The 18,762-nt window shown below is 38.1% G+C and overlaps 1 protein-coding gene across 5 annotated transcripts in view; it reads left to right on the top strand.

Annotated features, from left to right (window-relative positions):
* Positions 1–18,762, top strand: part of ST3GAL3 (ST3 beta-galactoside alpha-2,3-sialyltransferase 3) — a 183,659-nt gene that overhangs the window by 49,265 nt on the left and 115,632 nt on the right. For 4 of the 5 annotated variants that reach the window (XM_075759621.1, XM_075759619.1, XM_075759618.1 and 1 more), the window contains one exon: positions 1,489–1,531. The exons of the other annotated variant lie outside the window; for it this stretch is intronic. In XM_075759621.1, coding sequence (XP_075615736.1) covers positions 1,489–1,531 — 43 coding nt within the window. The remainder of the gene's footprint in view (positions 1–1,488; positions 1,532–18,762) is intronic. 5 annotated transcript variants of the gene reach the window in all.

Below are 18,762 nucleotides of genomic sequence, written 5' to 3'. Positions count from 1 at the left end.
AGGAAGGGTTAATAAAAATTGAAGGCTTTTTTTTTTTTTTTCTGGAACGGGTACCTTCCTATGCACAATGCTACATGCAGAGAAGGTAAGGTTGGACAGGAAATAATTTCTTGTAGGAGGAATAAACTGTGAGGAACTGTACGAGGAAAGCAGCACATGGGGGAAGCACAACTGTCAGTATGTGGAAGGTGGAGGAAGGATGCACAGGTGCATTTCTGACATCAAGTACAACGGGGATGGTGGGTGGCACGTGGGTGCTGGCAGAGAACGGGTAGTATGTACCAATATCAAGTGCACACATGTTCTGCAACTTCTGTTACGTAAGTTATGTCAATCATTGTCTTCCCTTGACTCGGGAATTAAATCTTAATGGCATTGAAATCAATGACACAGTTTACACTGACCTACATGGTGCAAGCATTTTGTCTTGGGTACACGTATAGGATTTCCTGTTCTGCCGGTAAGTGATAGCATGAAAAGCTTGTGATTTTAGGGAAACTGCAGCAGAAATTCTGGTGGTGTTTTGTAAGGAAAGCAAATTCTCAATTTCCACTGAACTCTTTCTAAAAGACTATGAGATTTTTTTTTTTTCTTCTTGTTTCTTTTAATACATCCTGATTATTAAACTCTGGAGGGATTATCTTTTACTTCTGTTTGTATTGGGTTTTTATTGTACGGTAGTGAGACCCAGTGGTTCTCAGGGCGAGGAGACCCCTGAGCTTAACCCACTGCAAGAAGGATGCTACACCTTATAGTTTTTCTTGTGTATTTCATTTGAATTTTAATAGTTTTATTTTTTGTATCAAGTATTTGATTTACAAGATCACAATGTATTCAAAGATGTTGAATGCAAAGCTTACTTTATACAGGAGTTACAGATGTTCTGCGTGAAACTTTATTTCTGTGGCTGTTCCCTGTTTGTGGCATAAACTGTAACTTTGCAGTTTCCTATTGAACATCATCACCTGAACTTGAAGCGTTTTTATGACTGTGAGTGACTTTCTCTTGAAGATGGGCTGCTTGATCACGAAGTTGTAGGTTGGAATAGATAAGGAATCAAGAAAAATTTCAAAGCTCTACCACATTATGACCTAGGAGGAGTGTTTGTCATACAAATTACTGGCAAAATGATTTCTACTGCAAGCAGGAAAGCCTTTTATATCATTGCACATGTGGTTTCAGTAGTGCTTTTTTTTATGACTACAGATATCTTGCTTAATTCTAGCGATTTCTAAATTAATGATTATCCACACATTCTCTTGCTTTACTATTTCCTGGAGAGTCACAAATGTTAATTTGGGAATACCTTGAAGTAACAATAATCTGTGATAACAGTTACTAGTGACTGGAAATTACAATATAGCTATTTTCAGTTAGAAATAATTATTGACCTTCCATAATGACTTGCTGCTTTTTGGTTTTGGTGCCTTTTGCAGAGGAGACACTTAGAGTTTTTATGATATTGTGTCCCTTGCTTTTGTTTTCCAGAATATGACAAACTGGGCTTTCTCCTGAACCTGGACTCAAAATTGTAAGTAGAACAGTAGGACTCTTCTTTGTTTCTGTAGTTACAGACTTCTGTTGTAAGCAACTTTTGTGTCACCTGGGCAGTTGGTTCACTGGACTATACGTTTCTACCTGTGACAGCCAAGTCCTGTGCAACCTGGCAATTAAGACTTCTTTCCTTACACTAGGCTTTGCTGGCCGGCTTGGCTTGTAGTTCACTGTCATTAATTCCTTAACGACTGATCAAGAGGCTATAAATGTCCACCTGAAGCAATGACTCTGTGTCTGCTCTAGATATTCTACTGTTAATTTTCATATGAGGAAAAAACGTATTAAACTTTTGAAAGCAAGAGGAATATCAATCTGCAATTTACTGGGATGCTTAGAAGTTTCTATTTCTTTTCCACTTTTTTCTTTAAAAATGGATACTACTATTTTTGTTTGTAAACTGGAGTGGAAAGAACGTCAACACAAGGCAGTGACCGTTTGCTGTGTCAGAAGAACAACAAAGTGCTGAATGATGATACTCATGCTTTTTGCCATAAAGTAGTCAAATTGAGACCGAACTTCTTAACACCAGGGGTCACTAGAGACTCTTGCTGAGGTCAAACAGCCTTGTGGAAATTTTGGTATTGGGAGCAAAAAGACTACAAAACACTTTCTGCATCTACTGCTTAAAAAGATACTGAAGCAATCCATTGACTTTGAATGACTTGAGGATGCATCCCTTGTACAATGTATCATGTTACTATAAAAAACATTCTTAATGTTTAGAAAGTTTCATTGTACTTATAGGGTGTAACATTAAAGTTTTGAGTTTAGTCTTGCTGAGCAGCTTGGGAACTTCCATAATGAAATAAAGACCTTGTAAGTGTGTTGGGAACCGCTCTTTGTGGGACATGAAAAGTCTCTAAGTAGGAGCTTCTTTTACAGGACAAGCTGCGTACGCACTCAACTGTAGTAATTTGTCTGGCAAAAAAGGTGCTGTAGAAGAACTCATACGAGAGAGAAGGAATATTGGCGGGGGTTTTTTGTTTGTTTTTTTGTTTTGTTTTGTTTTTTTCTTTTCTAAAGGCTCTGTATCTCATTCAGTGCGCAGGAAGGATGACGTTTACTGCATGAATAGATTTCTTTCTGGTCTCATTTAATGTAGTATTCCGTGAGGGTTTTGTGCATGCTGTCTGGAACCCATGCTGGTTGCATAGTTACTAATTTTCTTTATCAAATTTTCTGTATTGGGCCATCCTTGTAAGGATGGCCCATTTAAAGACAATAGCATATGTACTCTTACAACACTGTGGGATGAGATGATACGTTATCTTCAATTTATACATGTAGAAGTCAAGGCAAAGAGATTAGTCCAAAATTGTGAAGTGGGTAAGTAACCTTTGAATGAACGTCTTGATGCTAGTAAGGGAAAAATGTTTTTTAAGTTTTTAAATAGTCTGATTTTTGTTTTTTTCCAGACTACTTTGCTTATTTTGTAATGTCATTTATTGAACATGCCCGTTGACTGTCCACACACTTTTGACCTTCCAGCTTTGGTTACCAGCCCGTGCTGTGTCCAAACCACAGCTTCAGTTTTGTTCTTTCTATCCTTCCTTCTGTGCTCACTGTTCTTTTTTTTTTTTTTTTTTTTTTTTTCTTTTAGGAAGTCCCATTGAGTCTTCCTTCCCTTCAAGCCTCTGTTACATAATTTTTTTCTCTTCTTTGCTGACTTACCTTCTTTGATTACAGCTCTCTGAGACATGGCCTGCTCCTTCTTATGCTTAGTATGAGGCCAAGTGAAGTTTTTAGCTGCTGGAGGGCGTCCAAAATCCTAAATTTTTTTATTAAAGCCTCCCCATGACAAAAACTCTCCATTATTTTTGATTAAAGTTAGTTAGTTTGATTAAGTTGACTACTTAAAAAATAGATGTTTATATACCACCCTAAATGTGCATGTTTGCTTTTCAAAGCCATAAAGTTACTTCTGGAAGGGCTTGTAATAAAATCAGCATGATTAAAATAAATATTATGAGGATAAGTTAAGGATTAAAGAAAGCAAGTATTATACGTAGGTGAAATAACTTTTTTTTTTTACAGTATTTGTCCTTTGTTGGTTTTAGGTTTGGCGGTTTTTTCCTTCATTGTTGGTTGTTTGTTTCTTCTATGGAAGTAAAGCTGGCCCTGCTTTGAGAATGGATGTGGTGACCTGCAGAGTTTCCTTCCAGCCTGAATTATTCTATGATTTTTTTTTTTCAATAGCAAGGCAGACAGGAAAAAAAAAAAAGCTGAAAATACCATAAAGCGTGCTACATAAATTTGGAAAGAAAAATGGGTGACAGCGTAGAGGAATTTACTGCTGTTACACAAGTTCACCATGTGTGGTCAGGGTACCAAATACTTATTTCTAAGTACACACTGAATTCAGTGGAACTTAGTGGTTAAAAATACTTTCTGTGACTCAGTCAAGATGGTACCATCATAGAAGCACTTCTTGGTTAAAAAAAAAATTTGCTTAGAGTTGAAAGGGGTAATGTATTCTGTACCAATGACTTTATTGTCAGAAATAATTTAATTACATCTGTTGTTGTGATATAATCATTCTGGTGGAATTTTGCCATAGATCATAGGGTTTACTTAATTGACAGCATGTGAGAGTCTTGTGTGACTTGAAGTACTTGGGGCAACAATTAGTTTTTTCTCTTATTTTCCTTAATTTTCATTTGTGCAAAATCTGTTTCTGTCTGTTAGTTGATGTCATTTAAACTAATGACCTGGAGGACTAACATTTTCTGCAAAGGTAGATCTACATTAAAACTTAAGTGCTTTGACTTGCAATTGAAATGATATTATTAGGTTGGATATTAGGAAAAGGTTCGTCACTGAGAGGGTGGTCGGGCACTGGAACAGGCTCCCCAGGGAAGTGGTCACAGCACCGAGCTTGACGGAGTTCAAGAAGCGTCTGGATAACGCTTTCAGTCATATGCTCTGATTCGGCTGGTCCTGTGTGGAGCCAGGAGTTAGACTTGATGATCCTTATGGGTCCCTTCCAACTCAGGACATTTTATGATTCTATGATTATACAGAGGAAAGTGTTTTACGTGAATAAATAGTAACGTGTCCATTTGCCTTTGCATCTTTAATTTTTTCATGTATTACTACTTTAGCATCCTCTACCCTGTAGATGTTATTCAGGTATAATACATTTTGTTGCGGTTACAGCAATGTAATGATTCGGTTCACTGGTTCTCTTTGAGTTCATGGAAATGGTAACGAAACCAGATTTGTTCACTTGGGAAAGAAAATCTGTCAGAAGTACTTGAGAAGTGTTTCCTGTGGGAACTGTGTCTGATGCATGCTTTGCTTTAGCGTTAGGGAGGCTGGTATGGCCAGGACTCTCACCTGGGAGAGGATGGCAAGTTTTTGAGATGCTGTACAGATGCTTCGTGGAAATACCTGGTTCTGACCAGAAGCCTTGTCAGAAAGGAGAATATCAAGAAGGAAGATGCTTCCTTTCTGTTGCCAGTGCTTGGGCTAACTCTTCTTTGGAAAGTCTTTTAGCTTCTAAAAAGCAGGATGATATCCAGGTAGGGATTGTTAATAAAATACATGATGAATGGAAAGCTGAGGACATCTGTAGGCAACATAGTTTATGAATTAGTTGTTTTCTTAGTCAAAACAGACGTAAGGCTCCTGAGGGCCAGCTTAGTGAAAAAGATCTATTGCAAGAGGAGTTTATCTTGTACCAACCATAACATCATTACCAAAGTTAAGATACCTAAACAAAATATGCTCAAAGTATAGAAACAGGCAGGTTGCTTCACTTTCTCGCAGGTGAAGGGTTTTCCCTAGCAGCAGAGCCACATACCATTTTAAAACCTTTAAGAATAAAATCCAACATTCACTAGTTGTATAGAGAAGAGTATTTATACAAAAAATAGGATACAATTCACAGGTCTTAATTTGTTGAGGGGCCAGTAGTTCCTGAACAACTTAAGGCCATCAATCACATTAGTGACTCAGCCAGTGGATTACTAGGTGCCACCAAATGCCAAGATTTGCAATCGCTTTCTAACATCTGTGCTTGGCAAAGGGTTGCATGCTTTTGTTATTATTAAATATTTATATTGTAGTAGTTCTTTGAAGCTGACCAGGTCTTAGAAACAAGAGTCTCATTCATACAAAGTCTGACTCATTCTCTGAGCAGAATCTATGTTTACATTGAAATAAATGAGATTTCTAAAGGAGGATCAGCATATGATCATCTAGTTAATTATAGGCTATATCTTAATGCGTATTTAGTGGGTCCAGTTGAAGGTTGCTTGGTCATTCTTTATTCTGTCAGTTACTACTCTGTGAATGCTTGGTTTAGTCACCATAATGATTACTTTCAATATGCCTTGGCATATTACAACTGTAGATTCACTTGTCTTGAGTGTGTGAAAAGCTCCTTCTTTATAATAATCTGTGTGATTTAGGGGCTTTTCCTTTGCGTTGTTGCCCTCATGCTTCTATACCAGCTTTCCTTACTCTGCTGGCATGCCATTTACTTGGTGAGATGGAAGCTAGTGACTGCTACTTCTGTCCTCTTTTCAAACTCATCCTTCAAAAGCTGTTTTCAAAGATACTTTAGCAGTTAGTTTGCAATTTGATGCTTCTAAACAACAGCCAGAAAAAAGCTGGCCTTGGGTGGAAGTGGATCTCATCACCTGCTGCCACAGTCAGCTCAAAACCATAGATGTTAAAATCTCAGCTGACGAATGATGGAGGAAGCATCCTAGGGTTTGACTTTGGTGAAGAACCACTCACTCCTAAAGTTTTGCAAGTATTAGATGTTCTTGAGCTTACTGGAATCATTCTTCACTTAAACAAAAAGATAGTGGGTATTATAATGTGTTAACTTGAGAGAGAAAGTAAATTCTTTTTAAAGGTAGAAATAGGCAAAAAACCTGCTACTTCTCTCAATTAGAAAAATGATCAGTATAATTGACCACAATAACATAACACTAACATAGTTGATATACTGTATTTATTTGATATATGGTATATATCTTATATTGTGTACTTTGGGCATTTTTAGGCAGTACTTAATTAAAATTAAGAATATTTTTCTCCAGTGGGCTCTGTGCTTTGCCTGACATTTTGTGATACTATGTATTTATATGTTTTTCCAATATTATAGAGTAGATTTGGGATGTGCAACAAAGATTTTTTTTTTTTTGGAATATTCATGATAATTTCAAACTTCACTTTAAAAAAAAAAAAGACAAAGAAATTGAGTCTTTGGGGGGGGGGGGGAGAGGCCAGAAATAACAACCTTCACCATGCAAACTCACATGAAACTTGATCTAGACTTTGGAAAGACCGTAAAAATTGAAGGAGTTTGGGCTAGGGAAACACACAGATTGGGTTACTTCTGTTTGTTGAAATTTCTTTACTTCAGAGTTTTAATAATGAAGAACTAAAACAGAGCCCCTTCCCCTCATTTTGTTTCTAGGCTGGGAGGTTGCTTTGAAACTGTTTGTGTCTTATGTGTGGTACTTCACCATTAAGCACTGTAAAAATAAGCAATAAACGTGTTGGAATGCTGGACCTTCCCTGTGCCTGCTGCTGTGGGATTGCTTTGTGCCCCATTTCCCTTCCCATTTGTCCTTCTTTTTTTTTTTTTTTTTTTTCATTTCTGCGATCCTGAGGGGGTGGGGGAAGAAAAGAAGTGAGAAGTCCCGATGATCTCCCATTCTGCCTAGGCAGGAGTAAGAGTGTGTCTCATGGGCTAAATGGATGGATTCTGAGCATCACAAGCAAGACCGTCCTACTAGTTTTTTTGAACGATTATTTCAAGGTTTAGCATACTTTATGACATTGGTATTTTCCTGGCAGTTATTTATTTCTCTTTCATTTCAGATTTTTCTTTGACTTTTAATTCATGTCCTTCTACCTAATCTCTTCCAATCTGTGCTAATTGTTTGAGCACTTGAAATATTTAAGAAAATGAACCCTAGCTATTCACAGTGATTGAATTACTGGGCTGTTTGTTGTTCATCCATCAAACCTCCCACATTTGGGTGGGATGTAACTGCCATTCCCTTTTTTGTTGTTGTTGTTTCCTTTTTCTTGGCTCATTTCATTTTCTTATTTCTTTTTTTTTTTAAATTTTTTTCCTTTGGCATTCTCGTAAAGATTTCTTATGTGAGTATCTAACTTTGGGATTCCTGTGTTAGAGACAGCCTCAGTTGATGAAGAAGATAAAGACTGTAGAACTCAGAATTACTGACTACTTAGAACCAATTCATTACTTGATTTGTTAAGTGTAAACAAAGTCAAAAACTTATGATTGGTGCTTTTGAAAAGGCCAGTTTCCTGAAGCTGGAAGTAATTATGAACCAAACCATGTGGGAAAAGAATGTAAAGCAAAAAATATGAATGGCTGGGCATTGTTTAGAGCAGTTTTATACTGTTTGCCCCAACAAGTTCAGTTTCATAAGAAAGAAATGTTCATGGAAAAACAGTTTTACAGAGAGCACAAGGGAAAACAGCGACAATGTATTACAGAAAAGGTAGAAGTGTGCAGTAAATACATGGGGTTTTGCTCTGGATGAGGGACGAAGAAAGTAGTTTTCGTAGTATCAACAACAAAAATTCAAGCAGCAGATACCTAAGTTTATGTGCTTTAGAATTGGTATGTCTGGACAACATTCTTGCAAGAATTTCTAAAGAAGCAGCTGAGAACTATTTGGACTGCTAGAGATTATTAATAAATCTTCAAACACTAGGGGTTCTCCATATTCTTGGCAGAAAGTTGATGTACAAATATTTTTAAAAGCAAAAAGGAATGACTCATAAGCTTTTCAACCTGTTTTTGATTCTGAGCACAATAACATGATGGCCAATATAAGTTTCCACCAAAAAAAAAAAAAAAGGTAATACATATAGTTCCAATTAGTGTGCATATTAAATAGGAAACACTTTTTGTTAGATGGGCTTGTTCTTCAAGTGAACATCCATGAAGGTGCCTGGTATGTGTGAGATTGATTTCTTTCTTGGTATGTTCCTCTTATGACTGGATTTGCACATTTTGTGTTCTTTTAACCAGCCAGACAGGTTGTATAAAACCTGGGACATCTATAAAGAAAAGACTCAGTTATTTTTTTCCCCTCCGTATCTGTAAGGTGGAACACTTATTTGCTTGTAGTTCTTCACCACAGTAGCATTAGCCTAATTAAATGTATGTTTGTTTGTTCTCCTGGGGTGGATGTGGTTACAGCTAGTTAACTTACAAGTTTATATTAACTGTTGTTTGAGCAAAAATTTTTACAGTTGTGTTCACAGGATGGTAAACTTACTTTAGCAGCAAAACCCAATTCAGGGATTATCTATAAGCTCATAAATGACATAGGGCCCTCCTGTTGCTCCATTCTCTTGGGAGAACATAGAAAAAGCCACGCTTTGTGTTTTTCCTACAGAAAACTGTTCAAAAATTCAGAGATAAATTACTTAGTTTTGGCCTGCTCCTGCACTGGTAAGCTCATTGAATGTCTAGTTACTGAATATCCTCCTACAACAACCTTCTTGCTCTCTGAATAACTGAGGAAAATTGAATGAATTGGGCTATCTAAGCATAGATCATTCCCAAAACTTCAGTTAAAGAAGTTAGAAATAATTTGTTAAGACTATTAAAGGAATTAGTCTCATTCTAATTTTAATTGGCTATCCAGTTTACTGCAAGGACTAGATGTTCTGTGGGATCATGGGTTTTGATACAGATTTATGTTAAAACACTAGCGTCCATCATTGTATTCCTGATAGTGGTCTTAATGAACAAAGTACCAGCATACTTTGTGGAAATGGGTGATTCGTTGCTGCCTGTCCTGAATCAAACCACTTGTGAGCTTATTAAACTGATGCAGGAGTTGCCTCTGGGAATCCCTAAGGCATGTATGTCATCACCAAGCATCAGCTCTTCTGCACCTGCCTTGCTTGACATAGATCCCTTCTTGCAGGCCAGCACTATGCCACCTCCAAAGAGAAATCTACTTCCTTTTTATTTCCCCTTGGAAATGTTTTGGGGAATTCTGATCTGATGGTTGAATGGAAATCAAGTGTATTCTAGCAAGGGAACGTTTTACTGTTTATCAAGCCTGCCTCTGACACATGTCACTTACTCTGAAGAACACTCTTGCTATGGTATCTAGACACAGCTTAGTTACGAGCTCCTCGTTTATATTCTTCTGTAGCTGGCTGTGAGGAGGTTTTGTAAATGGGATGTATGGGAAGAGATAGCTTACTCAGTCTGCCTCTAAATTTGTCTTCTGCATTGCTTTAATGTGACCAGAGACGTCAAAGCTTTGCTGTCTGTATGTGCTAGGAATGCCATACATAAATTTTAAGAATATGTGGTAGGTCATCAAGGCAGGGAAGAATTTGGTGGAACAAACACATACAGTTTTCTTGCACACTGGGGATGGACAGTAAAACCAAGACAAACTTTTAACAGCTGGGATTATAATCTATAGGTAAGAAAACAGTATTTCAGGAAAGCAGGAAGCCTTATTGCTGTGCTTGAGAAGAATTGCCTAGCAGAAGAGAGGATGTTACCTGCCAGGTAGCGACATGCTGTAAAACAATGATCCTTAGCTTTCTAGAGAGATGACAGGCTAGAGCAACTCAAGGTGAGAGACACAGATGGAACCCTGTTAAATATAATCCAGAGGTGTATTTCATTTTACTTGTCTTATGACTAGGAACCTCACTGTAAGTCTTTCTTAGTAAAAATCTCTTTATTTTACTGTTTAAAGTTCTAGGACTGAAGGACAAGGTAAGCTTGGATCAGGTTAATAAACGTAGAATATGCTTTTTCCTTGAGGAAGCATGAAGTTGCTGCTAGCGTCCTTGACAAATCTGCACTGGAGAAGTACTCTAAAGGACCCCAGACCGGAGAAGGGCTGGTGGGATAGCTGGTGGTGTGTGGTGCCCATCACAATGAACAAAACACAATGAAGGCTGCTGCGCGGCAGGAAGGTTACTTACAGCTGCGTCTGATGTGCCACATCAGGGAGGGAGTTGTGGAGCAGTTGTTGCTGTAGGATGTTTTTGAGGTTATGGATGTTTAAAATGAATTGTGAGGCTCAGAGGAGGTTTTCTCTAGTTACTTTTGAGAAAACCAAACAATTAAACGTTAACTTTTATGAAATACTTTGTACTCTTATGTTACACAGAAGCCCATGTGATTCTTTCTCAGCTTGCGGCAGAAACGCTACTCCTGACGCTTGCTGCAGCCCCAGTCCTGCTCTCAGCAGTGAGAATCAGAACCACAAAGGGAAGGACAGAAAACTGTCAGAACATGTATGTGCGGTTTCTTCCTTGTCTGCCATGCAATCTGTTCCAGCTCGTTAAAGAAGGATAAACTGAAAAGCCAACGAACAAAATGGTTTTGATTTGCATATTGAATGTGTTTGGATACTTCTGTTTGATTTCAGACGTTTTAATTCCTGCTTAGAAATATATTCCCCCGGCTCTTTAAAAGGGCTAATCTTGAAGACCTGAAAAATGTGAGCAGTGTCCTGTACAGCTGCAAAATGCTGAGTGCTTTCCTCCCACTCCCTTTCATCCTCTTTCAGTGACCCTTTTTTACATCATCGAAGGCAAAAATCCTCAAAGGTGGTTGTGTATTTTGATTGTTTGAGTCAGGGACTCTGATCTGTACAGGATTCAAAGCTGTATTTTATCATCATGGAACTCAGGCTCAGGTGATTTTGTGAAGTGTTGCTATTTTGATGAGTTAACAAGGAAGAGAGGATAGGATTTGTCCTGTTGAAAAGTGAAACCTCTTTCAACGCTCAGTCTTGGAGCTCTCCTTCAGTCTGTACACCAAACATCTTAGAAAACCACTTCAGCGTATATTCTTTTGCAGAGCCACGAATAACCTCTTCCTGATGTAGGACTGATGTTCAGTGAGGTCAGGGGTGATTTAAGATGAGGGAAGGGCTGATTAATTGGGCTGTTTGCAGTTCTTTGAGACAAACTTTATTCTGTTCTCTGACTAATCATGTTACATATGGCAGTTTAGATGTTGGTTGGATGGCCTTTTCGGACAAGCAGCTGCTCTTTGAAGTGAAAAAAAGAAGTTATCTTAGCAGAAGAGCATTCACTAGAACAATGTATGGAGTAAACAGGAGAGTGTTTTGATCTGGGTGGCTCTGCAACTGTTCTTACTGTTAAGAGTCCTGGCTATTCTTAATTATTTACCCTAAAGCAATTTGGATTTTTGTTACTTTCATGAGGGCACATTTAGTCACAGTATCTGCAAGGGTTCCTCCAGGTCAGAGTTTTGTTCTGTATTCGCAGCAAGGTTTCTGGAGGAAACCGTGAGTCTTCAGTGTGGTGCTTATTAGATTAGTTGATGTCTGTTTGAATTCATTGTATCTGTCTCTAATACAGGTCAGTGAAGACAGCTTTTTTTGGACTACTGCTTCAGAAAGAAGAGAGAAAAATTCCGAGCCTCATGACTATATACAGCATTTTGTAAAACTACTGTTAAACCACATTCCCCAATTGTGAGGTCACCTCTACGTATCATCTAAAGCAATTTATTCACTGACCAGTGTTTCTTTCCTCTCAGTCCAGGAAAAAAACCCACAACCTTGCCATATCCAGAGTCATCTTTTTCTTTGGTTAAGAGGAGTTAAGTTGTTATTCCTTCTCAGGCTGTCCAGATCTTTCAAAGAAAAGTTTAAAGGACAACCTTTATCACCCTTACCTCTGCAAAGTTATCAAAGAAACTGAAAATGGAGGGTGTTGTGAACTGTTTCTATTAAAGATGTAATGTCAGGTAGCTGAGATTTTTCCAAGTGGGATTTATTCCCCTAAGGTTTGGTCTCTGCCAGTTGCCTGTGCAATAGAACTGCTACTGCAACAGAAAGGGTTGAACTTCCTTTATGGGAAAATAAAAATGGCCAGATTAAAGATTCACCTGCCCCAATGGCTTGTCTCCCTCGAATTGCTTAGGGAAGGAGAAAAATACACGAGTGCGAAGCGATCCTTGCTCCAGTGTCGCTCTCCAGCTTCTGAAGAGAGGAAGTTGGGGATGCTGTTTGACCTCTTAATAGCTTTTGATCCCATTTTATACATCTGGCTTCTATAACATACTGATGTAAAGAAATCTACTGATTAACTGCATGTTATATGAAAGAAGTGCTTCCTTCTGTCAGCGTTTTATTGTCTTTAGGATAATTTTGGATGCTGTTCCAATGATATGGGAAATAGTGACTAATAAATCACTGTTGATCTTTTCCATAGCACTGTACTGTGCCAGTGTGCTGTCACGCCTGGCTAAATGCTGTGAGTCTCTCTGAAATGAAGTGTTCCATGCCCTGGCTGTGTTTGGCAGTGAAATGAACTACATTTTTCAGAAGGAAGATTTAGTGATTAAAACCTTAGTGTAACTAATTTTCTCATTTGGCATTTAAAACTGCTAAGTGCTGGATTTTGACATTTAACTCTACTAAACTGTAGGATCCACAGACATAAAACTATAATTTCAGTTATGATGCTTCAGGAATTCTTAGTTGATTTCCCACCCCCCAGCTGTAGGCTTTGGGGGAGTATCCTTGTTTTCAGATGTACTGGTTCCTGAGTTTAAGCAGGGGATTCCTGGATTCTTAATGAGTTGAATTATTTATTCTCATCTCCTCAGCACTTGTTTGTCTCTCCTGGACCTACACTGCTGGATTCATTACACTACAAATAGAAAAACACTGTTCCTGATCCAAAGAAAGCATTGTCCATTTGTAGATGTAACAGATGAGGGTTGGTGATGAAGACTTAAGGGTTACAGCAACAAAATTAAGACATTTCAATTTATCATCTTGCATTCCTTCATTTGGCCAAAAATAGATGTAATAGGTGAGTGTTTTATTTCCCATCAGACTTTTAATTGGCTCACTTTTTATGGCCACTGTGCTAACAGTGAGTTTTGAGAGATATTTAAATAGAGAATTGCAGCATTTAATTTTTGCAAGTTTTGAGAATTACACGTTCTAATATTAGGGAGCACTATCATTTCTGACTTTGGGGAAAAAGCGTTATTCAGACATTCTTTAGACAGCTCTTTCATAAAGCAGTTCAGGTAGGGATCTTAACTGACTGCTGAGAGAGTTTTTAGTGACTACTGAGTGAGTTCTAACACATCTCATCTCCAGAAAATAAGTGACATCCTCCATTAGGACATCCTTGTCATTTATCTGTAAAACCAGAATCTTGATACTTATTACTGAGGATGGAAACCAGTAATTTTACATCTATGGAAAAAAACTAGAATAGTTAAGTCCAATAATATACATTCAGGAATTATGTTGATTGTCAGCAAGTTACTTTATCCAAAGATTAATAAATATCAAAAACTCAGGAAGCAATCATCTTCACATTTTTTTTTCTTTAGTAAACAGCTGCCTTCTGTGAAAACAAATTTTCTGTATTTCATGCTTTTTGTTTAGTCTAACAATTGGTATTTCAGCCAGTTGTTTTCTCCTTTCCATATTTCTTTAAAAACACAAACAAACAAACCCTCAAATGGACTGTTTTCTTTACTCCTTATCTGTGACTATTTGAACACAATCCTGCTTTTTCTCTCTGCTACTAGTCTTAAAGGTAAGATGGAACAGAAACAGAATTTTTTTTTAAAAGGGGAAAGTTTATAAAAACCAAAGGAGAGCAGGAGATCAGGGATGTTACTCAATTCTTGGAGGAGTACGCAGCATGAGGTCACATACAAAATGTGCCATGGACTTTTCTTGGATTTTATCATCTATATCCTTTGAATCTGGTTTTATAAACTCAGCATTTAGTTTCTTTATTTACTTATTTCAAACAAACAAAAACTTTCTCGCTGGAAAACCTCTGATTCTTTTGTCCACAGGGATCCCAACACTTTTTTAGGAGTTCATAAAAGGTTATTAATGGAGAAGCTCCAGGCAGGGTTGTTAGATTCTGTAAACTCTAAGAGATTGTACAATGATATAGTCCTTTCTGATAGCGAAATCACTTATAGCTGTGTTCCTTAAGATGTTTTTGTATTTAGCACTGTTGACACTAATCTGAAATTCCTTCTTCTGCCCAGTGATCTAATTCCTAGTATGTCGAAGACCAGGAATGGTATTTTGTAAGGAAGTAGGATCCTCGTGCCTTTTTTGTGCGTGGAAACCTCTTTGGTGTGTTTGTGCAAAGATGACATTTCACAAAGGGTGAATGGCGTTGCCAGTGCTAGTGGCCTTCTGCTGTCGGTGCCCCTCTGCCTAGTGTGTGTCTCCCAAAGGCTACCACTGACTTCGCATCGTGTCTTCATTCAGGGCTATGGAGGTGGATTATGGGTTTTGGTGGAATGTCTTTAAAACTTTGTTTTCCTGAGCCAGTTTAATGTAACCTAATCTTCTTCAGCTGGTGTTCTTGAGTAGTCCAAATAAATAAATAAAAGTATGTGTTGATTATCTTCGCTGTTAAGGAATTAATTTCATGAGAAACCACAATTCTTGGTGGAGAAGCAGAACAGGACATTTTTTTTAGGGTGCATCATATCTTTTTAGAAAGAGGGATTTGGGCCCTGTCTCCTCCTATTCGGTCATACAACCTCCTTGAGGAATTTGCTTACATACTGAAGTAACATTTGAAAATATTTACATCTATTTAGCTGGCTATAGTGTGATAGATGCATTTCCTGTCTCTTTCAGTGTAAGCATTCTGTTTTTCCTCTTCTTTCAATCTCCTCATTCCGTTCTGTTTGTTTAGTTTTGCCTCAGCTGGAACTAGAAAAATAGCAAATATCACATGATCAGGCCTTGTAATTCTTTGAACCAAAGTTTAGAAACTTCTAACAGAGCTGTAATCAGAGTTTCTTAAACTTCTGTCTCTGTGTTTCCTAATCCACGCTGCGCTCCTGTTGAACGTGGAGCTCCAGCTACGAACCAAGAGGAGGGTTCATCAGCTCATCTTGTTTCCGTAGTGTCTCACACTCAAGGAGATTCCGCCTGTTAAAATGACGTGATAGATCATGACTCTACTTATAAAGTCAAATGTGCAAACACAGTTTTTCAGTCCCTTGCTGTTACTGGTGTATGGGAGTTGCCTACTATACAGGTGAAGGCTGCTGTGGTGGTTAATGACCCCTGTTGTTAAGGACTTCTCTTTCTCTGCAGCAGTAACTGAAGGAGAGTAAAAGAGCTGCATCACCAGACCTGCTAAAGGTGTCCTCCTGTGCCTTTAAGTGACCTGGTAGCATTTATTTGCTGTGAGGCTGACCATCTGTAATGAAGGGGAGAGTTGATGGGGCACTTACTTTCTCACCCGTCTCTTTAATAGAAGCCTTTGCCACTTTGGAAGGGAGGGCTGGTTTGTGGTTTTGTTTCAGGGCTTTTCCCCCTCAATGGGATTTGTTGCTTTACAGGCTTATGAGTATTATGAAAAAGTATATTGAGGACTGGAAACCGTCTATTTTTGAGACTATAAGTGATGTATAAACCAAATACCATGCACTGACCCTTTGATATTAACTAAAATATAAACAAATGTATACCCTAGCCACTCTGGTTGTGTCTTCGTTAGTGTCTTGTATGGATCAGTCCTGCAATTTTGAAGCAAATCCCATAATTGTTTCTTACTGTAAGCTGATTAAGTTCACAAACTGGTTTTGAAATGTAGTCCTGAGCTTATTTGGGGGAAACTAAACTGAAAGCTTTATTCCAGGAGTTTATGAAATGCAACAGTATTTAATTGGGAGCGTAAGAGTCCAAACTAAAACTTGGTATTTTGGCCAACACTGAGCCATGTATGTATGTGATGGATACATCTGGCCCAGGGAATCTGACTGGAGTCCTATCTAAAATAAAGTGCCCTGAATCTCAGGGGGTCTCAGCATTAGCAGCTTTGATTTAGTGACCTGACCTTTTTTTGATCTGCCAAATTACTTGCTAATATTACTTCATTATTATTTCATAAATAATACTATATTTTACATGTCTTTCATTTCATGTTCTCATCGTGTCTTCTATTCATTCTTCAGGTATCATTTCATACACTTAAGCTGCTGTATAGGTCTAAGGCTCAGGTTATTTTGGACCAAAGAGAAGGAAATCCCAAGGCAAAGGGTCAACCTAGAGAGCACATTGCCAAAGAACTCCTTCTCCTTGTTTCAGAAATGTGTCAGTATGTGTATTTTGTGTGCAAGAATAACAGCAAGAGAAATCAGTCCTCATATAAGATGACCTCAAGCAGATTGAGTTTTTCAGTTTTTACAATCCACAATTTAAATTCCCTGTGGAAGGCAAAGTGGCAAAATCTGTCTCTTAAAGTAGATTTTTGTAATATTCAATTACATGAGCTTAGTTGTGGACATTTTTTTAGTAGTCCAAACACTGAGTTTGTATTACTAATTTCTTTTTTTTAAATGGATTTAGATTCCAGTCCCATGAGGATGACATACTGTCCCCAATCAAGACATGATGAAGGAATTAACCATGGTGACGTTTTCATATTTGAGATTAAAAGAAGAGACACATCTGCCAAATGCAAGCAGAAGGAAAAATCTTGTTACATTTTCTAAATCCTCTGAAAGCGGCTGGATTTTTAACTTAACAAAATTTCACAATTTGGATAAGATTGATGTCCACATAGCTGTGTAGAGAAGCACAGAAAATCTTAAGAATTCAGGATGTATGCTAGTCTCACAGGAGAAAAGTCAGAAAAAAAAGCGAGAATGCATTTTATTTTTAGTGGAATAAGCCAATTACTTCCCTTTAACTTCACCTTCATGCAGGCACTTGCTTAAAAACTGCAGATGTTTACAGTTACTGACAATGAATTGTTTCCCTCACTTATTCTGTATAAATTTATTATCTTACTGGAGTTTCCCTGTACAAAATCTGAGCAAAGTTTAAGGGTGCACAGTGTATCTAATGATATCCTTTCTGCTATCTCCACTAGCTGTTTAACTACCTCAACCCAACTGATGCTGTCGCTGTAATTAGGAGCATGAGAATCAGGAGCTGCAATAGATGTGCTTGGACCTGGAAGATGTAGAGGAGATTTGCACCTTTGTGCCGTAACAGTCACGTCAGCCCTGGTTGTCTTACCGCAACGGCTTTCTGTGTGAGCGGGATATCCTTGGATTCCAGGCACAGCAATGCAGCTAGTGAGATGAGGCTATTTACTAGTAAAGCACTAAGAATGTAATATTGTTTGGTCTGGTGCATAGTTCTTGACCCATCTGTTGTAAGCAGCATTGAGGATTACAAAACGAAAATCAAAGCTAAGCTCTTGTAATGCCTTGCACCATGTTTTGGTAATTTGTCAGGCAGCCTTTGCAAAGTGTACTTTCAGTAATAGTGCTTCTTCCATTTGGAAATAAGAAACATAATCAAAGAAGCAGCAATACACGCGGCAGTGTAATAAGTACATTGTCATCAGATATGAAGGAGATGTTTATTCATACACTTCAGTTCTGCATACTTTCTTTGTGACAGAACTGTGTACCTACCTACAGCAGTGTAATTTTACAAAGCTGGATTTGTTTGGAAAATGTGTGGTTCTCTATGGGACGCTTCATGCAGGATGTCTGGTGGTCTGATTTATGGAAGAACATGTGAATCTTGCAGAAAAAAACCCATAAAGCCAATTTATATATCTAAAAGGATGTTAGCTTGGAGAGCTTCATGAGGTAGCAGAATGGTAGACAGCAAGGCTGTATCCAGCCTTACTCTAAATGTTTGGCTTTGAGTTACACCTAATGTAGGCTTATTGTTAAGAGCATGCTGGCAATGACAGTGTGTAATGTGTAATACAAATCAAATGTGTCCCTAGATGGATTTAAAATATAGAGAGCCCGTTTCTCGTTTTCTGTAGCCTGCTGGCTCAATACGTGGCTAGAAGAAAGAGACGAGCAAATGTTGAACAATACGAGATGGCAGCTACAATTGGCTTAGGAGAATTGTTCTGCCTCTGGCACTCTGGATCATGAACTTCATCACATCCAAGCAATGTTAACAGCCCAACCCCTCGGGCTTTAGCGGCTCTGACTATCTTTGTGGGTTTTATAATTGACAGCTCCACCATCAGTATGCGGCTCTGATTGGCATTCTGTGCGACTCAAATGCATGAGGGTTTCAGCCTACTATTTTGCAGAAACACCATGATGGGCATCTGAGTGACATTTTAATTTGATAATGAAAGCGCCATTAAATCAGAAAAGAGAAAAATGCCTGTGTTTGTGGCACAAGATATTTTGTG

The sequence above is a fragment of the Balearica regulorum genome, chromosome 8 (assembly GCF_011004875.1).
Source record: "Balearica regulorum gibbericeps isolate bBalReg1 chromosome 8, bBalReg1.pri, whole genome shotgun sequence".
NCBI lineage: Eukaryota > Metazoa > Chordata > Aves > Gruiformes > Gruidae > Balearica > Balearica regulorum.
Note: the sequence above shows the minus strand (reverse complement) of the source record. Positions and strands in the feature narration are given on the sequence as shown.